Source organism: Phasianus colchicus, chromosome 3 (assembly GCF_987193195.1).
Source record: "Phasianus colchicus chromosome 3, bPhaCol1.hap1.1, whole genome shotgun sequence".
Lineage (NCBI taxonomy): Eukaryota > Metazoa > Chordata > Aves > Galliformes > Phasianidae > Phasianus > Phasianus colchicus.
In genome coordinates, this window is record NC_143438.1 from 48947368 (window position 1) to 48971863 (window position 24496).

The 24496-nt window shown below is 44.1% G+C and overlaps 1 protein-coding gene across 4 annotated transcripts; it reads right to left on the minus strand.

Annotated features, from left to right (window-relative positions):
* Positions 1-521: 521 nt before the first annotated feature.
* Positions 522-24474, minus strand: LOC149918564 (uncharacterized). 4 transcript variants are annotated; one of them, XM_090137463.1, is made up of 4 exons: positions 21753-23606; positions 8185-8320; positions 5934-5987; positions 522-1611 (listed from the first exon to the last, which is right to left on the minus strand). In XM_090137463.1, exons 1-4 carry the CDS (start codon positions 21843-21845, stop codon positions 1547-1549), a joined length of 348 nt encoding a protein of 115 aa, XP_089993589.1. In that variant the 5' UTR covers positions 21846-23606; the 3' UTR covers positions 522-1546. The 4 variants fall into 4 exon arrangements, 2 of the variants coding, with proteins under 2 accessions (XP_089993589.1, XP_089993588.1); XM_090137462.1 differs by having other exon boundaries at positions 8177-8320; XR_016465130.1 differs by lacking the exons at positions 522-1611; positions 5934-5987 and adding an exon at positions 24377-24474 and having other exon boundaries at positions 5999-8320; positions 21753-21897.
* Positions 24475-24496: the final 22 nt, after the last annotated feature.

Here is a 24496-nt window from a genome sequence, read left to right on the forward strand (position 1 = left end):
AGTAGAAATACTGAACTTAACTGGAGGAAAAAAAAAAAACAACAAAAAAACAACCACAACCTAATGAGAGCTATGCATAAACACAGAGTCAACTTGTCTTGGAAAGATGAGTCATTCTCCGTGTCTTTTAGACTCATTGAAAGTATCAAAACAAGGTTCAGCTCCTAGCAGATCCAATTTGTCAGGATATAAAAGGGAAAGTTATCTCATAGATTGTCCCTGTTTGAAGGTATATCAAGTCACCGCAGCCATAGGAAGTTATAACAGAATTCTGCTGGGATCTGTTATGTTCAGTCTAACTATAAGTGTTTGAGAAGGGATGGAAGGCAAAGTAGAAAGTTGACAGTTTGCTGTCAGGGGACACCAGTATAACTAGAAAAGAAAGGTACAGGATAGAATTTGCAAAGTATCTGAAAGGGAGACACCAAAGGGTTGTAATGTAGGGATGTAATAGATGCCAGTGAAGTCGAGAGGTGTAATAGGAAAGGTTGTTCTTAAGGGGCATCAGGTAAAAGGTTTCATTACAAGTGGAAAGGAGCATTTCCCTGCATAGCCAATTGAATGTTGGATACTATGGAACTGCTGCAGTATATTATGGACACACACAGTTTGGGCAGGTTAAAGAGAAAGGTGGGACAAAGTGATCAAGGCTAAAGATAATACTGTTGCCTCAGGCATTCCTTAAGCTTGGGTTACAGGAAACTAAGAGAGTATCCTAGGGGAAGTATCTACCTTGGTATGTGTCCATCAGCATGGTTATACTTAGGTTTACAATACACTGTTGATACTGCTAAAATTCCACAGTGTATTTACTAGAGCTTCTTACCACCTCAGATGCCAGTCCCCCTTGAAAATGTGGTGTGCTCTGTCTTTTGGTCTGTATCTGCTAGCCTTGCAGTAGCTTAAGAGTTGTGTCAATAAAAGCACGATACATCTTCTGTGTCTGCAGACATATAGGAGTAAAGCTTGTTGAAGTGTACCAGTGTTTAGATGGCTGTTCGATAAGCTTTACGTACTTCAAAGAGCATTAGCATTTCAGCTGAAGTACAAAAGGCAGTTTGCAGAGGTTTGGGGTACAGAAGAGTGAACCACATACAATCAAATGAGTATTTTATTAATAACTTTTTTTCTTGAAAGTCCATTGGTGTTTGTGAAGATTGTACTACTCCACTAGAGGACAGTAAGGAACTGTGTTTACTTTAAGAAGAAAGTAAGAACTATATTTCCACTTTGGTTAGCTGGTATTTTAAGGCATCAGTTGCGCTTAAAACACCAAAAAAAAACCTGACATATTTCAGCATCTAGAAACAAGAATACAAACAATAGTTGAGATATACTATGCTTTCCCTTTCAAAGAGAGAAATTCCTAAATTAATACCAGAAACTTGAGCAACTTATTTACCAAAAAAAGCTGACTGAAATCTCCTAATTTTAGAAATGCCGCTTCAGCTATTTGCAGTAACTTCTAATAGCAATTTCTAATCCCAGCTTACCTCAGTTACATGCATACATAACCTGTTATGTTCAGAAGTAGCACTGGCCACCTTTATGGCAATTTGTAATTGCAGTCAGAAGTGGAGTATGCGTTCTTTGGGCTGTTTTTCTCAACATCTGTGAGTAATGAAGAAGAAAGAAAACTCCAGACAAAAGCTAAGATGAAGTGGATTAATGTCTGGAGGAAAATGGGATGGTTGACTAAGTACAGCTGAGTTTTCATATGTTTTCTGATTTGAAGCCAATACTCTCATGTTGAGGTAAAGGTGGCAGGAGTGGACTGACTTAAAGTAGGCATAAGTATCTAAATGGGAACCTCTGAGTAGCAATGCCCTCTGGGTCTGACCTGTACCTTCTGGCACAGCCTCAAGTATCTTCTAGTTTCCTCATGTAGTCTGTGAAAGCATCTTAGGATTCAGACTTAGGTACATGTTACCCTTTCTCATTTTATGAAATAAGGGGGAAAGTATGGTAATTAATGTTAGGATTTGTTTATCATTTAAATGAAGATGTGGATATGTAATGTTCCTTGATTTGCCATGGTTAGGAGGAGTGGAAGACTTGATGTTCACGTGGGTAACCTCATCTCACTTCTATTGGTAAGAACATCGTTACAGCAATCCTGAAAAAGGGCTGCTTGAGTGCAGGCATCAGGTGTTGTTAAAGTGTCTGCAGGCAAGCTATTTCACTGCCTGCAACGCCATCCCGGTCGTTAGTTGCCTTTAATTAGCTGTGCTTTTGAACTATCCTCAAATAGGAAGGATGAATGGCATGTCCCTAATGAAGCAGGAGGAAGACAATGTCTATCTGCTGATCAATGAAGAATTCTGTCAAAAAACAGTACAAGGGGAAAAAAAAATAAAAATGGAGGAAGAGCAGAGAGAAAAGATCAGTGAGGTGCTTGTTGATACTGGACTACCAGTGGACTCCTCGTTTAGAAACAATCTATGCTAAAATCAGCCTAGTCTTGTCATCTCAATCCTCAAAGCAAGGGCTCTGCTGTGCTTAAATAAATCAGCTGTGGAAAATTTGGAAGAAAGAACTACTGATGTTTTCTTCCACGTGTATGTACAGAAAGACTGCTCATTCTGAGCAGATTGAATCTTTGTGTTGGTCCCTGCACAGACTAAGCATAAAATCTGAAAGAGCCTTTTCTTTGTCTGAGTATGAACAACTGCTAAGGGAAGTGCAAGATGAGGCAGACGTAAGCACAAAGCTCCACTCGGTGAAAGATGGACTAAACAAATAGAATCATTAAGGCTGGAAACAACCACTAAGATCAACTAGTCCAACTATTACCCATGCCCACTGCCCACATCCCCCAGTACCTCATCCACACTTCTTGAACACCTCCAGGGACAGTGACTGCAACACCTCCCTGGGCAGCCAGTGCCACTGCATCACCACTTTCTGAGAAGAAAATTGTTCCTAATACCCAGCCTGAACCTCCTCTAGCACTTCATTAGATTAGTTTCATTAGATAAAACCTGAGATGTCAAGCATTTTTTCTCACAAGTTTGTGCTTTGCTTGCAGTCTTGGAGGTCAGATTGTGTTCCTGTATGCCTCCAGTACATGGAAAAATGTTGTACTGTAGACACAACAAACAGTGACGTCTTCTGTGAATTACATTACAGGTTGCGAAGTACAGTGTCAGCACAGTTTGGGTTAAACTTCACAGCTTTGTGGGTGCTGTGTCTTAGATCAAGTATTTGGCATAAAAATATGTCTGACCATTAAGTTTGAAATGATGGGTGCTACCCATATGGATAAATCTTCCCTTGATAGTTATTTTGATACATTTTTCCTGAGTTATTCTTTCTCCCACTCTTTAGTACAGAAGGCTGGCCTCCCCTCCAGAATATCACTGGAATTCACACATGGCAAGACATTGGCCTCCCTGGACACACTGTTTAGGTACAGCATAGAATCATAGAATTGTCCGAGTTGGAAGGGACCCTTAAAGATCATCTCGTCCAACTCCCCTGCAATGAACAGGGACACCTACAGCCACATCAGGGTGCTCAGAGCCCCATCCAGCCCAACCTTGTGTGTGTCCAGGGATAGGGCACCCGCTGTGTCTACATCCCAGTGGCAGGACCTAACCACTGCCAAGAGGCATGGAGTGCCTGCAAGGGTGGAAGAACAGCTCTGTCTCACACTGCGACAAGTGGGAGACAGCCTTGCTGGCAGGAACCACGAGAGGGACGGCTGGAGACTGTGTGCCCTTGGAAAGTTCTTGTTGGCCTTCCAGCTGGAGCCACAAACAAGGAGTGGTGAGTGGTGATGAAACATACTAGTTCATTTCAACTACTGTACAACAATGAATAGCACTTCTAACGCAGTGTGGAAATACAGATTAACTTTTTCTTATTTATGAGTAGTTCGGAGGAAGCATCCCTGTTGTTTTTACAAAGGACTTTAAACTTAGGAATAGAAATAAAATTTTTGTTCTGATTTGGATTGGTTTTACGTTTAAAATTCAGCACCAACTTGAATAACTATTTTGAATGAATTCATTTTCAGTGAGTTAATACCTTACTTCATATTGCCTGGGTTCACAGGCCTTAAAAATGCCATGGTGCTGGGGAAGAACTCTATATATATGTACTCACAGGACAGTAGAAATAGCCAGGAAACAGTGCTGGGGGTTGGATGTTTGAAAGAAGAAGCAGGGGAGACAAAATTCAGATCGGATAACATTTCTGTGGTGATAAAAGCCACTCATTACCTCACAGTTAAAATTACCAACTCAGTGAGTCTTTTTAGAATGGTTTTAAATAAAGCAAGAAAAAATAAGGCTAGATAGGAAAGAAATCATGATTTTGGGACCTTTGGGAATCTGCTACGTGTGCTTTACTTGTGCCCTTGGGTAAATCACTTGTGGGAAAAGATGAAGAGATTAAATACAGTCTTTGAAATGACATTCCTAATGACTCATCATTTGGGAGAGCTTGGGAATTCGAGCTGCAATTGAGAAGCAGCATAAAATAAAGAAACTGCTAACATTATCTCGGATAATGCGTATCAGATAATGAGTTGATATTCTTTTAACATTGAGCAGATGTTCTAGAAGAAGCGATTATTTTAATTCAAATTTTCTTTTATCTCAGTCAGTTTGCAAAAGGACAGGTATTCCATCACACTGTAAGGATGGGTATCATAAGAACCAAGACATTGATCCTTACAAATCAGAAATGTGATTGACTATTTCCATTCCAGGGAAACAGCCAGTGATACATCTCAAATTTTATCACCATGCTGATGTGGAACAAAAAGGCAACATTTTCCACAAACTTCCATCTGAAAGAAATGGGTTTGAAATATTAAACTTGCCAAAGTATTTCACTCTGTGCTAATGTAATTAAATTTATATAATTGCTGTCAGATTAGAAGGCAAAAAATTCAAATTCAATTTGACACTCCTCTCTGAAATCACTCTGCTCTTCACATGCATGGTGCTTGCTGGGTATCAACTGAATTAATACTTTTCAGCTCTCTGGCTTGCCAAATACTATCTATTAATTAGTAATGAATTGTTAACTGCTTAGCAAATCATTCAGACAAAGCAAGAGAACTCTTGAAATTCAGTCCTAATAATTTGACACTTAAGAAGAAAAACAAATATAAAAAGAAATGAAGATTAGGCTTTTAGCCATTTCTCCCCCTACTTCTCTCTTGTTCTGTGACAGAGAAGCACGTCAAGCCATGAGAAATACAAGCATTCTTCTCAAGCCCATGGGGAATGAGTTACTTGTCTCAGAGAGGCAGGGGTGGCAAAAAAGACATCTTACTCCTCAGCCTCCTCATGTCAGTAGTGACACCAGGTGTTATCTCGTGAGGTTTGAAAGGCATTCTGCATTCCTGAGGAAGGAATGGCCTGCATGTCTCACTGTTGCACTTCCAGCCCCCGGGACCTGAGAGCTCACACCATCAGGGCTGCCTTCCCCACATCAGGATGAGCAGGAATGCTCCCAGGTGCCCTTTGCCAAGGTGTCCACGCTGTTCTGACACAGCATTACGTACACCCAGATCTCATAATTCATTAAATGTGATCAGTGCTTTTAAAAGACAAGTATATGCTTGCATACGGTGCTGATGGTCTCCTGGCTATGCTGGCTGTTTGAACTCACTGCATTTATGATTTCTCCACAGAAAAGGGATCATTTATAAAGGGATTTATATGAAAGCAAATGTGAACTAGCACTGAAACAATGTTTTAAGAAATACATTTCCCTTTGTGAAGAAAACTACTTTCAATTCAGTATACATAAAAGTGGATCTTCTGGGCTTTCTCAGACAAAAATTTGTTCAGAATCTATTTATCCTAGGATTGAACTGGGAAAGACATGAGAAAATGAACACTAAAACATAAGGCATTTATTACCAAGAGACTACAAATGATAATTCCAAATGAATATGTAAACTTGACATGACTTACAGCAGGGGCTCTCACCCACGTCCCCACGGTTGCACTTTTCACACCAACAGAGACCTGTGAGCAGCAGTAAACACTGAGTCATTCTGGTGGAGAGAACTGCTTTCGTTGTGCAATGATGAGATTTGCAGGAGTGTCCCCAAAGCTGGTGCTTCATTTTTGTCCATTTGCTACCAAGTTGTACCATCCTGCTTTCCACAAGGAGAGCACTAGGACCCCCTTCGCTGCTCACTCACAAATGGAGAGGGCCCAGAAGGGAAACTGGGAAGGATCCCAGCCAAAGCCCACTAGCACTCATCCACACTGACCAAGCTGCTCTTGGCACACACAGGGATCCTTTGGGATCCACAGGAGGATGAGCAAAGCCCTGTGCACATAATGACTTAAAGTCATAGAATCACAGAATCGTTTGAGTTGGAAAAGACTCTTGAAGGCCATCTGGTCAAACTCCCCTGCAATGAACAGGGACACCTACAGCAGATCAGGTTGCTCAGAGCCCTGTCCAGCCTGACCTTGAGTGTCTGTAAGGGACGGAGCATCTGCCGCCTTTCTGGGCAACCTGTTTCAGTGCCTCACCACCCTTTTTGTAAAAGACTCATTCCTTATATCCTGTCAAAATCATTCCTCTTTTGGTTGGAAACCATTTCCCCTTGTCTGTCACAACAGACCTTGCTAGAGTCTGTTCCCTTCTTTCTTGCAGCCCCCTTCTGCCCGCTGAGCCACATGCCACAGTGGGTTTGTGTGATGGATCTTCAAGAACTTATCCTGAGGCTCTCAAATACTTCTGTGGCATGCTTTTTGTCTGTGAAGTGCAAGGTTATTTTTAAGCAAACCATTAGAATTTAGCGTCTAATGCACCCCTTGAAGCTTGGACATTTCTTCCAGTTCTGCTCAGCTCTCCTAAATCCCAGACTTACATCCCTTTTCAGGAACAAAACGACTGCTTGCCTGCCAAGCGTTTGTCTGCTTTCCTCTTGGTAAAATATTTTCCTCAGCAATTTCCCGTATCTCTCACAAATCCGGACTCAGTCTTTTGAAGTGCTTTCAAAAGGGGGTTTTGTTGCAAAGGGTGAGAGTCTCAGCATGCTCATGGAACATGCCAAAGTTAAGCAATCAGAAAGCAATCCACATCCCGTTGCAAACAGCTTAGCTGTAGGTTGGGTCACTGGCAGAGGGCAAACCATGCTGAGGGAGTTTGGAGAGAAAATATCCTGATTCCCTGAGCTTTGAGAAGCGTGTTAATGTAAGGATGGAGGAGATCCTTTTGTTAGACCATGGCCTGTTCTGCAGCCACTTTCAGAACTCGCTGTCTGGATTACCTAGTGGTTTTTCTTCAGCCATCACACAACCGGTGCTTCAAATACTTCAAATTGGCTGACTGCATTTCAAATCCCACTTCCCTCTTTGTTCTGCATGTTTTTACCACTTAGGCTGAGGGAGCTCTACCTTCTCTATATATATTTAGGCTATATAATAACCAAGAATATATCATACAAGAGGAAAAATATTGGAAAGGAAAATTAAATAATTTTATTGGTTATTTCTGTGGCTACTGACCCCACAGGCCACACAGAGAATATCTGCTGCTCTTCAGATCTGGCATTCTTTTGAAAGTCAGAAACCAGCCTTATCATAGAAGACCTACAGCTCCTTTACCTCTGCAGACTCATTCATTGCTCACAAGTGGCCTGCGTGAAATTTTCAATCTAGGAGGTTTGATAAATTCTCAACACATGAAATTTCAGGATTTTCGTGACCTACTGACAGCTGTTTTGCACTCCCTCTTACTAGTTATGTGTGTGCATTTAAGTATTGCATTTCTCTTTTTTAGAGAATTTTCCATTTTTACTACCATAATGCTGCTAATGGTTCTGATGTCATTGCAGTTGTCGCATTGCTAAAACTCCAGCCTCTCCAACCAAATGTAGAAATGTTTGCTTTTATTTAAGAACTGTACACAAAATATGAAATGAGTTCTAGACTACTGTGAAGACATCGGCACAGCTGCCCATGTAAGCTGTGGTGCCCCATCCCTGGAGGTGCTCAAGGCCAGGTTGGATGGGGCCCTGGGCAGCTGAGCTGCTGGGTGGCAGCCCTGCCCGTGGCACAGAGTGGGACAGGGTGGGCTTTGAGGTCCCTTCCAACCCAAACCATTCTATGGTTCTATGATACTGAGGGTTGTAAATTAAGGGAAGTGTATGAGGATGAGAATTGGTCTCATAACTGGAGTTGCACAGCAGTGTTACCCATTCACCAAGGACAGAGCTCCAAGTCTGGATGCTGGGCTGCACTGCCTGTGCTTGCAGAGAGGCAGAGGTCCATGCTGGTGGCTGCTCACACATCTGCCAATGGGGATGGATAATGCTTCTGGTCAATGCACTGGCAGAACCCTGGTGCAAAAATAAGAGAAAGAAACCAGTGTGGTGGCAGCAAATTGTCCCCTTCAGTGTCATCAGAGTGGGGCCATACCCCTCAGATGGCTGTGCCACACGCTTCCTTCCCTCCCACTATCCAGTTACTAGGAATTTTCCAGTAAGCGAGACCCCGTAAGGTGTCAGTGATAAAAGCCAACCTGAGAAGAACCTTCTCAGCTTCAGTGCTGACACACTAATAAATCATTTAGCTCCTCACCTTCTAAACAAGCAGTGATGTTTGCACAAGTTTCTGCAGCTTGTGCACAGGTGGTGTCCCACTGCTTGTGCTGCGAGGGATCTCAGCCTGAGCGAGAAGCTGTGCCCAGGGCAGGGGAACCTCTCAGGTTATTCATGGTTGCAGTTTACGTGCTTAGCTTTGGGTACCAAACAGTGGAAAACAAGGCAGACAGCGTCTCCTACAAGTCTGGGACTTCTGGCCTGCTAAACATCTGTTTGCTCTGAACATCTAAACCATAAACAAGCACTGGAAAAACCTTGTGAAAACAGAAAGCTTTCAAACCCTCTAACATTCCTGAGATCCTTTAGAATTCCCTTTAAAACCCTGAAGCACCATATGGGTGCTGGGCCACCTGCAGCACTGCTAGGAGCCACAGCCCGCTGGGCACCACTGACCAGCACAAGACATGTCCAGCTGAACCTCGAAGGAACACAGTGATCCCAAAGCCATAATGCGGCAAAGGTGGGTAGGTAATGCAGCAGCTCCATGGGAGTGGTGGAGCAGTATATTCCCAGCCCAGAACACTACTTTCAGGCTCCAGCTGCTCCTAGCAGTGGTCCTGCTCATTTCACAGGCAGACATCCCTGCAGCAGGGATTTCCAGAGCCGGGTACCAGGACACTAAGCAAGGTAATGTGCCTGTCCCAGAGAGCGGTCAGTGCCACATCCATGCACAGCACTCACTGAGGGCCACAGCCTGAATAAGCCCCCCCTTTTCCCTGGTACCAGCATTTAAATCTGAAAGCATTGCTCTTTACGTCCAGAAGATTGCCATGGAAAGAGCAGCACATCTGCCTGGGGGCCCACAGAACCACTGTCATTAGGCTCTATCTCTCACACAGAATGACCTGTATCCCCAGAAGTAATTTAAAGCCGAGGAGACAGAGCAGGGCAGCAGATCCAGACTGAGCTGTTGTACTTTAATTTGAGGGAGTCCATGTTTCCCTGTGAACACCTTGGGGGTTCCAGCACGACTCCAGGGACACAACGAGGCTCAGCAGCAGAGAACCAGCGTGCTCTTCTGCCTCAGGACTTGACTTGCTCCACTAACACTTTCTGGAAATGAGATTTCTGTTTATTTATAGAGAACCAAAATGAAAATATTATGTCTGCTTTCATGTCACAGGCTTAGAAAACAAAAAACAGTCAGGGGAAAAGCATTTGTGATGGAAATTTGCTGTCCTCTCACTGGGAACGTTTGGTTTGTGAGAAGGAAATGGGATGGGAGGAAAGGATATATATATAGTGTGCATATATATAGTGTGTGCATGTGTTTACATTTTATATATGTATATGCATTATATATAGAAGTACAAACCATAATCTCAGAAGAAAGCAGTATGAGTACTTTTCATTAACATGAGAAGAAATAACTGTTCTTACAGGGGTCAAAGGCAGCACTGTGTGATCCATGGGTGTGTGTGCCCTTGATGGGAGCTGGAGGCCTGGATGTCTGCAGTTTTAGTGAAGGCATGAATGAGAGACAAATGCATCTGGGCCTCAGCTCCCACCCCCAGCTTTCCCCTGGGCACAATCCAGGGGGCTCTAGGCTCTACAGGAACCATTATCTACTGCTCTCTGGCTTTGCGAAAAGCAAACCAAAGGAAGTTCAGGTCAGATATTAGGAGAAATTTCTTCTCAGAAAGAGCGGTGATGCAGTGGCACAGGCTGCCCAGGGAGCTGGTGGTCACTGTCCCTGGAGGTGTTCAAGAACTGTGGAGATGTGGCACTGAGGGACGTGGTCAGTGGGGATGTGGTGGGGATGGGCTGATGGTTGGATGATCTTCGTGGTCTTTTCCAACTTTAATGATTCTATGATTCTAACTACAATGTAAATTGGAATACTTTTATTCTTTTCCTCCAAAAGAGCGTCCCTAAGGGTCTCACTGAAATGCCTTTGCTCAGCTGCACTCTGCATTTCTCCAACTTCGGCCAAGTCAGTGATTCTGACTCCCTTTACCTCTCTACATGAGCCCTAGTTCCTAAAAACTCGGCAGCACCTAAAGATACCTAAAGATTCAGGACTCTTCTGGAGAAGAGAAGACTGTGAGGGGATGTTATAACTATATATAAATACCTACAGTGTGGGAGTCAAGTTGATGAGGGTGGTGTGCAGCAATAGAACATGGGGCAACGGGCACAAACTGAAACACAGGAAGTTCAATATTAACACAAGGAAGAAATTGGTTACTATCAGAGTGATGGAGCACTGTAACAGGCTGCTCAGAGAGGTTGTGGAGTCTCCTTCTATGGAGATATTCAAGGCCCGTCTGGATGCCTACCTGTGCGACTATGAGGAACCTGATTTAGAGGGAGTTGGACTCAGCGATCTAAGAGGTCCCTTCCAACCCCTGCAATTCTGTGATTCTGTGATACCAACTGGTGCTTTTGTTAAAAAGACTGAGACCTGTTGGATAAAATTCACCCTGTTCATCAATGCTATGGGGACTAAAGGGTGGCTTTGTGCTGACTCTCCCTACAAAGGCAGATTGCACTGCTGCAAAGTACTTGCTGGGAACCAAATCCATCCTTTCAAGAGTCCATCGTTGGAGAAACCTGCTACATTGCAACAGGAATATATGTCTTTTTTTCAGCTCCAAGAAAGTACGGTCTGAGAAAGGCTAATGCTGTCCTTCATTCATATTTTTTAAGAGCATTCAGGGGTTGGAGCAAGATGATCTTTAAGGTCCCCTTCAACCTAAGCCAGTCTGTGATTCTTTGATTTATGAAAACTGATCTCTTGTAACCTCAAAATATAGAAAATTTTCTATAGGATTTGGAGATATAAAAATTCCCAGTGGAGATATGCAAATCTCCCGGTGGAAAGACATTTTCCCATGCTCAGTGGATGCTGAAAGCTGCAGAGCCAAGCACACATGCAAACACAATATGGCCCTGAGCAGGCAAGCAGCACACAATGGAGCAGAAATAACACGGGTGATACCCGCAAACTTGTGCAGAACAAAACCCTTCCAGAAAAATGGCCTTGAACAAAGCAGCCCTGGGTCATTTCAGACGGCAACAAAGCTAACAACCAAATCAAACAGAGAAATATCCCAACAGATCTCAGCTCACTGAGCAAACAAACGAAGAAACTCAGGTTCCAAAGAGCAGGGAGTTCAGTTATGAAACAAGGTTTTGGTACAAAAGGAAGCTTAAAGCCACCACTGGTGATCAGGCACAGGAGAGGAAGGTCACACCGGGTGTCAGGCCACGCTTCCCACACACACAGACTGACTGTTCAATCAATATTTGTCCTGGAATGATAGGCGGTGGAAAATTTCTAATTGAAAGAACAGCATAATTTAGAGCTCACATTCATTCATGTTGCGTTCCTGGAAGAACACATGTTTTTAAATCTAGCATAAAATAAGCTTGAGAATCCAACAGATTTTTTTTAACCAAACTACAGGCACCTCTTGGAAATAAGCGCTGTGTTGTAAAGCTTTTCTATTATATCTTCAGCAGGACAGGGAACCCTCAGCTATGGTTTTGCTGAGGGATCTGCAGCACAGGGGCAACAATTTCAATCTCCATGTTCTGGACCTAATAGCAAAAACATCACAAGCACGAACACAAAGGCTCCAGAAACCTCCTTTAGGCTGGCAGCATGGGCACAGAAAGGCCAGTGGGGCACAGACATCCCAGCCTCCCCTGCCCTGGGATTTATCCCTGCTGGCATTAGAGGTTTCATTTCAGGTCACTCCAGGAACAGAAGAAAGATGTAATCCTGTGGGTGACAGCCAGCCGTTACCCCCTGCCTTCACGAAAATGATGATCTCAAGTTGAGGATCCTGCTGCCTTGAATCATCGCTGTTCTTTCCTCTGCGTGTGTTCACTGTAACAGATTGTTTGCTCATGTTCAGACCATAAGGTCACGACTCAGTTCTTTCCCCCTGTCAAGAGTTAAAAGACATTTGAGCATGTGAGGCCCTAAGCATGGACTTTAGAACTTGGCTAAAAAAAAAAAAAAAAAAATTAAAACACAAACAAAAAATATGCCCAGACAAAAACCTACCCTTTTGCCTATTGACTTAATTACAAACAATGCACAGAGTGCAATGCATCAGCCAGTTCACTCAAGGCTGTGATAGAGCTGATGGGTGGCAGTCAGGTAATTATCAGAGGGGTAGGGCACCTCCAAGTGCTCTGTGTGATTATGGGAGGTATCAGAGTTCTCTTGGATGGTGTACAGGGTAATTTCTGCCACACAGGGGAAAGCTCTGCAGGAGACCTCCAAGAACATCACAGATCCTTACTGAATGGAGGCAAATACAGAGGCAGGATGATGGTTTCAGGCAGAAGCTCTCATGGAGTTTATTTGAACAGCCTAGCTGGAAATTCACTGGAAAAACAGCTCTATCAGTCCTGTCAAGAGCCAGAGTAGAGATGTTGTTCCTCTGGCAGTCTGTCCTGCCAGAGCACCCGTCCTCCAGCACAAGAGAAAGCACTGCCATGTCCTGCATCAGATGTGCTTTACTCCTCGTGAAGCTGATGAAAAAGAAAAAATAGCCTTTAAGTTGGTCACGCGGCATTAAAGACCGCTTTGATGGACTTCAAAGAGCCTTGCTGAAATCAGCAACTGTGCAGGCAGGGTCATGGAGCTTTCAAGGGAGACGTCTGAGCACAGAGCACTTCCTGGACTGGAGACAGCAGCTGCTTCCAGGGGAGAGCTTTGACTGGAGGGCAGTGGAGAGCCAGCCATTCCCACATCCGGGGAGCTGGCCTAGCACCATCCTGCTGCATCCACAGCAAAGGGCTGCCCTGCTCCTTCTTCAGGCCATCTCCCTTCCATCAGTGGATTACAGCTCCTCACAGGGAGCGGAGGGGCAGCGCTGAGCTCTGCTCTGTGTGACAGCGACGGGGCCCGAGGGAACGGCATGGAGCTGTGTCAGGGGAGGGCAGCTGGGGGTTAGCTGCTGCACCAGAGGGTGGTGGGCATGCAATGGGCTGTCCACGCCACTGCCATAGGGGGAGAAGAATCTGCCTATACAAAGCAGGGCACACCAGCACACTCTTCAAGACAGCATTTATCCTGAAAACAAATGAGGCCGGGATGCTTCACTGGCAGCCAGCTTCTAGGGGAGTTGTGCTTTCTAGGTTTCACCCACACAGTGCTGTGCATTTGCATTTCGTAACACTTGCAAGAGAACACTCAGAGCAGGGAGGGGAAAGGAAGATCCTCTATGAGAGCTACCAACCCCTCTCAGAGGACCAGCTCTTGTCCTGCTTGGCACTGAGTGTTGCAGTGCCCTGCCGCACCAGGTGCTGGCCTCCAAACTGAGGCAGAACTGCAAACATTCAGACCCAATTAAAATGACATTTGGTAGAGTCAATCAATACTCTCCAAGATATTTCCCCAAATAGCCACACATTTGGCTTAAAACCACTTGGCTCGCTGCCCTTTAAAAACATCCTGCAGTGGAATTGCCAGGTCAGGGCCTGAAGCAATTGCTGAGCACCAGGTGAGGAGGAGTGGCTAACCCAGGATGCTCAGGTGCAAGCCATGCACCTTTTTGACTAGAAGGGGTGGAGCCTGGATCTACCTCTCCTCACCCTTATTTAAGAGTTAGCAGGTAAGAAAGCAGCATCTCTTTGGATAGAGACTGTGTTCCTCTTGAGCTATTACTCATCATTGGAAAAGGTGAGCCAATTTTCTTTGTTATCTCCTGTTGTTCTGTAGTACTTCCTATAAATAGCGTATCCTATTAGAAGGTACTATCATTGCTTGCTTTTGCCATATACATCCACTTCAGAAACGTCATACCTGCTGAGTTCAAGCATTTGAAGTTCCAAGAAGAAATGGCTCTACCTTCATTTATTATTCTTACGGTCTTTGTGGTCCATTGTTTTTTTCCGTATCCAAGTTCTCTTCATATAGAGCAATAAAAGCACCATAACCCTCAACCCACCTTGTTCTAGTTGGCAAGCAGATGGCTATGCAAACAAATTCACATCTTATCAAGCATACAAAAGATTAACACACCCATGTTTTTACTGCATGGCTCTCCTCTGAGCTAGAACGACTGTTCTAAAGACTGCGAATAGTTGTTTCCAAGGGTAAGGTATGTTTCATCATTTATTATCAGAACAGCATCTCCACTGAGATGCTGGTTAGGTGTCACAGTTTAAAATTCCTGTATCTTCTGAAGCACAAAAATAGAGAGAAGTGACAACATGCCATTGCTAGAGCAGTTGGAAAGTTCTTGACATTAGATAGAATGTCAATACTAAGTTTTGCAATCATTAAACATTTTTTTAGGCGCTGTTATTCTTCACTTCAATTTCTCAAAAACATTTTCTACCTTCAAATATCAGTCAGGTGAAACTCTATGGGAAGGTGGGACTCTTGGTCTGCTTGTGAACTGCTGATGGGGCCTGAATCAGCAGTGCGTATACCATGGCAGACAGCAGAATCTCTTGAAACATATTTCAATTTCTCAACACCAAGCCCTGGTCATACTGTATGACCAACAAGACTGTTACTCCAGCAGTTTTCTTGGAGGTTTCCACAAGTGCCTGAAGTTCACTGAGTTTCAGGCACCTTAGGGGTTTCTTCAGGGCCAATTTACCATCATCTGCCCTAAGGAGAGCAAGAGAAATAAATGCCACAGATAAAGTACCCTTGCCTTCACTAAGTAGATAGCTCATCACAGCCAGGGTACAAGAGAAGCTGCAGCCAGGACCAGAGCCTCAGCAAAGAAAGCCATGACTATGGCAGCAGGGGTAAGACAGATGAACCAGCAATGAGAATTGAGCCAGAGGAGTTGCAGCTGTGATTATAGGAGGGATAAGGACAAGACCAGAGGATACAACTCTGACATCTTTGTTCCATTTATTTATATCTATACCCTTGATATAGTATAGTACTGAGTACTTCCCCACAACTTACAAGCCTGCCTTGAAATTTGAGTCCTGGTCTTGTTACAACTTCTAGCTATGTTCATTCATTATCTGCTTGCAGAGAGCTGCAGATCAAGTTCTGCCTCCTTCATATCACTTACGTGCACAACAGATACTTTGCTGGCAGTTTTACCAGTTTGGAGTTAAAAATAAAGCAGATACATTTGATCAGCTTTAGTGCAAGGTATGAAGGCTCGTAACACTGGTTCAAAGAAGCTTTTGCTAGCTACAGCAACTGCTTCATTCTCTAACTGATCAGTCAGGATGACGTTTTTTTTTTCCTCCTATAATTCTTTATTTCCAAGGCATTCTTAAGAGAACTGTAAAGTTCTAGGGTTCGCTCCTGTAAGCATCATTCCTGCCCCAAGTAAGCAGTAAGACAATGTAATACTCTCACAGTATACAACCCAAGACCTTTCTTCAGAGGAGATATGTATTTAAGGCAGATGATAACACAAAGTCAGATTCTAATAGGCACCCTCACAAAGAATGCTACTACTTTAATTCACCAGTAGTTCTATTAAAGCTTACTGCAGCCTTATTGCTGCAGTATGGTGCCCTTCAGAAAGCGAACTGCTTCTTGCTTGCAGCTCTTCAAGCAACATCATAGTTACTATGAAGGTGCAAACAGGTTTTTACTATTACAGATCTAATAACAAGTCCCAGTGACAATTTTAACAGGGCTTGTTGTATCTAGCCTCATTGACAGAGTTGAAGGAAAAAGAAAAAAGCTAATTGGTTTTGAAAATGAGTGAGTTTAGACAAAGCATTGCAGAATATTTGATATTTAAAAATATTAAGTTGTGTGCCAAACCCCAAGTTTTTAACCAGGAGTCACCTGCTCTCGCTATAGAAGATTCTTGCTATGAGGAAGCTTGTTCCCATAGGAACGCAGTCATGCTGGTATAATGGAGATGGCTAAAGCGTTTCCAAAAACAGCCAGCAGAATAGTTCTGCTGCATATTCCTGCAGCTGCTCTAGTTTGAGCATATATATTATGTCCTATTAGATCCAGTTGAAATTACATCCCTGCAGGGGAAAACAAAATATCCTTCTATCTATGAACATACATATGTATACTTTTATACATATACATTATATATGTGTGTGTGTGTGGAAAAATATAATTTCCCTCAGTGTATATCTGAACACTAACTTTTCCTCTAGAGAGAAAATCTGGCAAAAAAAAAAACAGGCATTGCAGTAAATTAGAGCTAAACCAGTGATCTGAACTTTGGAAGAGGGAATTACCAGTGCGTCAAGATTCAAAACAAAAGAACTGCAGATTCACCAAATAGGTACAAGAAGTCATTCTAGCAAAGCTGTTCTGTTTTGCCACACTGCCATATCTTTGAACTGTTCAATTTCCTTTCTGGCCCTTAACTGTATTTTATTGTGTGATAAACTTTAGAATTGATTTCATGGAATTCTTCTAGCAGTTAACTTCTTCACAGCTTAAAGGATTTATCCTTTCCTTGGGGTTCAAGGAAACTTGAAATCTTTTTTTTTTTTTTTTAATTTGAATGCAGTCTCTCTTCTCTTATTTTCTTCTACACTTCCTTTATTCAAACAACCTCATTGATCTCAACATGAAGACTATTACACGAAGGTGCTATTCAGTTTGAGTGGAGATGGCAGAAGACTTTGGATCTCTCTTGCTTGGGGACCACTTTCCCATTAATTTGATTTCAGTTGTCTGCTTAGAAAAACTTCCTGAGTGGAAAAGGCATCCCATTCAGACCAATGTTTAGCTATCAGATGGTTTATACAAGATAAGCATATGGCAAGTTATGGTTATTCAGAGTAGCATTGAGTTGCTGGCTTGTCCCAAGCGGCAGATAACTGTACCCTTGGCAATTCTTCTGCAGATTAATTTACTGTCCTTCATTAGGGTTGGATTTCACAGAATCATAGAATCACAGGGGCTGGAAAGGCCCTCTAGAGATCATCAAGTCTAACCCCCTGCATGTTCCTCACTATAGGTCACACAGGAAGGCATTCAGATGGGTCTTGAATTTCCTCCCATCCCAACACAAAGGCAAACAGCAGGATTTAGGGGTCCTCCTCTACATACAACCCTCACTGACAAAGGAGAAGACCCATCCTCCGGACATCTCTCTTAGGCATCCATGCCTGGGTTGGGCCAGCTATGCCACTTCAGAGAATCCTAAGGCCCTCAGCCCCTCAGAAAGTTCTTCTGGTGAGCATACGCAAGCATCAGCAGTGCTGACTGAAGAAACTCAGGGGTTTGCAGGGAGCAAAGCTGCTCTCCCTCCCCCCACCTAGCCCAGGGCCAAGACAGGCCCCAGCCCCACCAAGGTCACCACCATTTCTATCTTCCTCAATGTGTTGTGCCAGCTTTTCTGGCTGCCCTGGGAAAGAGGCAGAGCTGACCTTGCTGGGTACTACAATGCTGGAAATTTGCCCATATTATTGCATATATTTACACAAGAGTATTGCTCAAAGGACCCGGACATGGCCTGTGCCTCCCTAGAGGGAAAGGAGAAGGGGAGGCCATGGGCCAGGCCACCTGTGCAGGTTCAAGGGGAGCCTACTCTGCCTCTGATCTCCTCCAGCCAGTGGTGATCTCCTGCTGCTGAGGTTCTCACAGAGTTCAGAGCTGGACAACTAACTCAACTCTGAAATTCTGGAGTGAACCAAGCACAGTGCTTATGAGGTATCACATTGCACAGAGGCAGAAGAACGCCACTAAGAAGATGCAAAACCTCAGCTCACCCCACCAAAAGTTTTCCATTCTCCTCCTTCATTCCCACTGGAGTCGCACTCCCTGAATTTAATAGTTTCAAGAAGAGGAAAAAAAAAATCTCTTGAATTTTTTTTTCTCTTGTATATTAAACATTTCCAGTCAGGCTGAACTTGTGTGAGAGTCTCTGCAGTGAAGCACTCTGCCAGCATGTCCCTCTGGGAACTTCAGATGCTATTTATTTAATGTTTTTACTCTCATTGAAGACTGTCTCAGTAGGTGTCAACAGCATTTTTGCTCTCTCACAGCTCCTTGGTCAGCCTGTCCTGTGAACTGGAGGATTTTCCTACCCAAGGCAGCCAACATACTTACAGACTTGCTCACATGAATGTTTCAGAAACCTGCAGCTATGTTTTAAAATTATCTGGAGATGATTAAAAATTAACACAAGCCATGGTGATGACGGATGTTCTTCTAGGCTTCCTGCTGCAATCTTAACACCCAGCAATTCTATACACTCCAGTCCAAATTATCTTGAAATGGTAAAGAATGGGATAAATCACAGCTGTCACTTTATTAAAACAGTATAAAAGTCCTTTTAAGCCATCAGTCTTTGTTGTTCTGTTCTAGTGCCATTGCAAGCTGCTTTTTATTTATGCTGCTGCTTAAGGAGATTGCCAGGAGCACAGGACATTTGCTCATCTGAATAGATGCTACTCCATTTTGAATCTTATACCTATGTTAACTTATTGTGATACTGCAAAGACATTTCTGATTCCACAGAAGAAAACTTCAGCGAGACAAGGACAGAGATTGGAGTTGTTTTCTCTACAAGTGTCCACAGTTTTTGTTTTCCGAGAGAAGGGAGGAGCTATGTGGCCCTGTTCCCATTTAATCACTCAAATAGGAGCCAGAAACTGCTACGTTCCAGTTGCAGCTTGGACGTGGCCACCTTCCTTGTTTTGTCTATTTATCTGCAAGCTCATTGCGGTATGGGACAGCATTTCAGCAGCAACTAGAAAAACAGAACTCCTGTCTTTAAGGCAGGTCTTTAAGAGACTACAAAGTATATACAGCAAACAAACAACCACAACAACAAAACTCCTCAAATACAACCCAAGATGAAGGAGTAACCTTAAAAATTCAAGCATCCAAAAAGTGAGGAAGGAAAATTCAGACTGAGTGTGCAGCTCCTCAGCCTCCTTGCTGCGCATTCATCAGAAGGGAGGATGGTGTTTCTTTCTGATGCAGCTCCTTCCCTCTGTGCACCCAAACATATGGTTCGCTCTTCCACACTGGTTGCATGTCCTCAACCTGCATTTCAGCAGCTGCCTCCACTGCAGCCCAGAGCAGCTGCAAACATCCCTTGTAGGCCTGGGGTTTGGATGCTCCCAGCTGCTTTAGAAGGCTGAAATTTGCTCAAGGAAAGCATAACCTCCGGCAGCTTTAGCAGCTAAGCAGTAAATGTCTCTAGCTAGAACCATGGGCGCATTACATGATTCAAAGGCTTAAAAGAGGACAGAGGTGGGTGTGTTTTGATAGGAAGGGCATTCCTTCCTCCTTTCCCAGCCCCACCTCAGACACAGAAGCCCACCTCCTAAATTTTTGTTTCAGTGCAGGCATGTTTGGGTATTTCAAAGGAAAGGTCAGAAGAGTTTCTAACATGGAAGAAGCAACGTGTTTTTCTTGTTCCTGCCCTTTGAGCTGCCATAATGATTTTGACCAAAGTTTCCTGAAAAAATGTTAGGCCTAAAGAGGATCTAACAAAGAAAACACCGTGGTCTTACATTGGAAAATGTTAAGTCATCTTAATAAAAAGCTCTTGCCACCAGCCTCACCTAAAGGTACTGTGAGTCAGAGGAATGATATGGATTCCAGGTCTCACCACTTAATTAGAGTGCCCTAATTTCTTTAAGAGACAAATATCTACCCAATTGGCCCTGCCACCCACTGCTTGCCTTCTGGTGATCTCAGGAACCGTTCAAGGCAGTACAACAGGCACATCAACACCACACATGCCACACCTCTGACATCTTAAATAACGAGGTTCTGTGCCTTTGTGATCTGCATGTCAGCTGGTCTGTGCAGACAACGTTTCACCTTTGCTGTGGCTACCTGCTTCTGCTCATCCTGCCAGTTACACATGGGATCTTGCTCATGCTGTTCCAACAGTAATGTTAGGCGATTACAAATCTCTCCCACTTTATAATCACCATGCAAAAATTTGGTTTTACATTCACTGGTTACTGTTGGCACATACCTTAGAACAAGGGAAGAAAATAAAGTTAGGTTCTTCAAAAGAGACAACTGTGGATCTATGCACTTCCAGGAAATCTGTTTTTCAAAGATGACAAGCAGGTTAGTGTCAAGCTTTTATGCTCAATTAGTAAAGGCAGCCCTCAAAAATAAAACACTCAGGCTCCTGAAAAATTTCCAATGGGAAGCAAGTACTTAGCATTTCTGAGAATCAGGCTAAATTTACAACAGACTGAAGGTTGGGGTCTGGCACTGGAACAGGCCTTTACTATCCAGATGCAGTATTAGTATTTCATAAAGAATTTGTACTGTCCTTATCCAATTTCCATTCCTGACTATGGCTTTCAGTGAAATGCATTTAAATTCTCTCTACTTTATTTCTGCTAAAAGCTCCTTCTAAGCAGAAGGATTATTAAATTCACATTCCAAGTCTTCCTTCAATGTTACAACTATTTCCTCTACTGAAATGCAATTCTATTCCACAAAGAGACTTTGGGAAGAGAAGAAAAAAAGCATTTGTAAGATTGCATATTTGCTGTTTCTCCAAAGTCTCGCACAGCAAGTGTGCTTGCAGATTACAGAAAATTTGCTGGGACCTGGCAGTGAGGTCCATGACCACTGGTGACAATTGTTCCTGTTGTCAACTACAGAAGCAACAAAGTACTGCCTCCAGATGCCTTCTTTGCTGAGTTTTGTGTAACAGCATTAGCAGGCTGATCCTGACAGGTAGAAAACAGTGCTGTCAAAACTACAAGAGAAAATCACTTTTACTTTTCCTTCCACTAGCTGTCTCCGCTCCACAGCTCTAACAAGTGTCAGTGACCATGAGAAGCCTGTTTTTATCACTAAAGCACACAAACAATAAACTGAGGACACTCGAGCACTGCCCTGGCGACTCATGTTGGTGGCTCAGGACTAGTTAGTCTCACAGAGTTAACTCTCAATTCAATACAAATCCTGTCTCTGACTAAAGCTCCAGGCAAACTTTTCAACTCTACACAGTGAAATTTTTTTCAGTTTGAGGAGGCAAGCCATCCAGGAGCATAGCTTCGGCTTCTGCGGCCTTCCACACTTGCTCTTCACCCTTGCATTGCAACAGGACTTTGCACTGACTATATTAAAGCCAAGACAGCAGATGTTAAAACCACAACAGCATAAGGCTTCCCCACTTGGGTTCACTTTCTCATGAAAGCAGAGGCACCATTTTTACAGGCTCATTTCTCAGAGCTGCAAATTGCTGCGCTTTCACTTTTTGTCCAAACTCCCTCCACCCTCCCTGATGTCTTTAAACCCAGCGTCTGCACTCACCTGTGTCACCCCAAGTTCCTCACTGTCTCCAAACACCCACAGCTGATGAGTCTCTCTTCCAGCTCTTCGTGCACTGTGTACAAATGTTATCATGCTCTGCCACTCCTGTTACCACTTGTTGTCCACTTACATAAGCCCATGACCTCTGAAATAAAAACATTTGCTTGCACTTGGGTAGAGCTGGTTGGTTGGAAGAGAAATTGGAGAGGAAAATGATTTAAAAAACAGTCACAGAAGCAAGTTTCCAGAATATGTATTTTTGGTTTTCCTTTCAACTTTGCTATTTCCTCTAGTCCACCACTGCTCCCCATCAAAGAAAAAAAGTTTCAACCAGCAAAGTCAATTTGTTTAACATTTCCACATAACCTCCAGCAAATGGGACTCCAGTAGCACATGGAGTCACCTAAAGTCTTGCTAAGCACAGATCAAAAGGATGCAAGGAACTGGAAAAGAACATTCACCTTAGGTTGTACATATCCATCTATATTTGCTACTAAACATAAATAGGTCTAGAGAGCCTGGTACTTCTAACATGCCAATTATCTCTGTACTCTGGTGCCCTGCTCATTAACAAAAATAGCTTCACTTTTGACTGAGAAAGTCATGTTTTTGTTGCATGGTGCTTTCTCAAAATGGGTTCATTATTTTGTGCAAAGGAAGGGATGTTTTAATCCCCTTTCAATAACACCGTTGGATAAGACAGCACATACATCCACAGCACCCACAGGGCAGCTCGTTTATGTTAGCACAGAGGCATTTGTGGAGGTCTGCAGAGGCAGTGGGGCTGATGGGCACGGATATGCACACTGCAAATGTCACATGGGGGGAAGGAGCTGGATTAGTAATTTAAATAACAGTAAACAGTAAAATAAATATTTTCAATGCTAAATAACAATCAAAATACATAAAAGGTTTTCCCAGCTCCTCTAATTTTGATGCAAAAGGAGGTTCAATAAGCTCAACCATTCCCATGAGCACCCCTGACTACAGGCATCACACTGTCAAATCAGGTGCCAAAACACACCTGGACACAAATGTGCACAAGGTGGGCTGACACTTTTCTCCAGCTTTAGAGGAGTTGTACAACAGAGGTCATGCCTCCAGCATCAAATAACGCTTAATATTTATCCCCCCAAAAGAGTAATTTAGTGAAAGGAGTGCATATTTTTGCACACATCAAACCTGCCCCCGAGTTAGAGCAGTCTCTGGATCCGCACCCAGCACTGAGGTGGTGGTCCTCTTTCACATGCCTTTCACCTGGAGAGGCTGCATTTGGAAAATATGCTCTGAGACTCAGTTGCCCTAGCAAGCTTTTGGGCTCCAGAGCAAAGAAAACACAGTGGCTGCATCCCATCAGACATGCAAGGGGTAAAAAGTCCATGCATGAAGGCTGCGGGTTTGCATTTCCTTGCGTTATTTCAAAGGGTATGATGTGACCATAGGAGTGCAGAGCATCTCCCCAATGGGTGGGTGATAACAGCTGGGCTCTGCCCTAGGGAGGGGAGCCTACACTTAGGCCTGCCACCTCCCACCCAACCCATCTATCTCTGATGTGCCGCAGGGTGAGTGCACCAGTGCCATCTGTTAGGAAAGTGTCACCTCAATCTGCAATGGGAATGCTCACCTCAAAATCCATCCGGAAGAAAGTGGGATTTGAGAAACACTCTCTTCTCCCCAGCATTTCCCATCCTTTGCTCAGCAAGCAATCCTGCTTGGATTGCTCAGATTGCCCATGCAGCACCAGGATGCTGCAGTGCTCCGGGGACATTGGGGCCTTGCAGGCAGGGTTTGGTGGCACCAAGGGCCACTGCAGGCCAAACCTTCACAAATGAACCTGTCACAGAGCTCTATTCTAAAGTCACTGAATGCTCAAAAGATCAATTTTGAGAGGAATGCAGAAGCAAGTCCATTGCTTCCTCCAGTAATAACATTAGATTTCCCTCTGCAACCAAATAATCCATTTTGTTTATCAAATTAGCAAACTTTTGATCGAATGACAGTGGACGTTACGCTGTTTGTGACAGCTTGGAAAGGCTGTAAATCATCCACAGACTGTATCAGGAATATCACACAAGTCATTGTAACGCTTTATGGAGCGCACGTTGCTATCTCGCACGAACCATATGTTGTGGTGTTTGTGTTATCCAACCCTTACATAAGCCGTTGATGAAATTACCATCACAAGACAACAGCACTGACGGGATGGAGCAGGGAAACTGGGCGGCGCGGTGGCCCTGCCGGCTGGCCGTTGCTTTGGGATGGCGGGGAAGGCGCACCTTGCGGGGCCGGGGATGAGAGGGTGAGAGGGATGCAGCGCGTTCACTCCAAAGTGCGGGGTTAGGGATGGGGCTGAGCTGTCGGGAAGCCTATGGGATGCTGCGGGAGGGAGCCGTGCGCTCCGGACCGCCCCAGGACCCGCAGCGGTAGCGGTGCCAGCCCGGCGAGCCACGTGCCGCGCACCGCGGGCACAGACTCCACCTCCCCCGGCTCCCGCCCGCCCCCACGCATTCAGGAAGGGAAGAAGAGGAGGAGGAGGAGGAAAGGGGGGAGGAAAGAAAAAAAAAAAAAAAAAAAAAAAAAGCACACCGAGAGAGGTTGAAAGGAGGGAGCTCGCGGAGACCCACCCTTCTGCCTTCTCTCTCCTCCTCCTCCGGGTTGCTGGCCGGGCTTTTGTTTTCCTCCAGCTCCCCGTTTCCCACACGTGATTGCCGTGTTGTTGCACGGGGCGCTGCGCCGCGCGGCTG

What these genes read in the sequence shown, in the direction of transcription:
- LOC149918564 (XM_090137462.1), bottom strand. Translation starts at nt 21,845, where the DNA reads ATGATAACATTTGTACACAGTGCACGAAGAGCTGGAAGAGAGACTCAT. An exon ending in GCTCTGTCCTTGGTGAATGG is followed by an intron (nt 5,988 to 8,176) that starts GTAACACTGCTG and finishes TGCTGCTCACAG; the next exon opens with GTCTCTGTTGGTGTGAAAAG. An exon ending in CGTGGGTGAGAGCCCCTGCT is followed by an intron (nt 1,612 to 5,933) that starts GTAAGTCATGTC and finishes CATTACTCACAG; the next exon opens with ATGTTGAGAAAAACAGCCCA.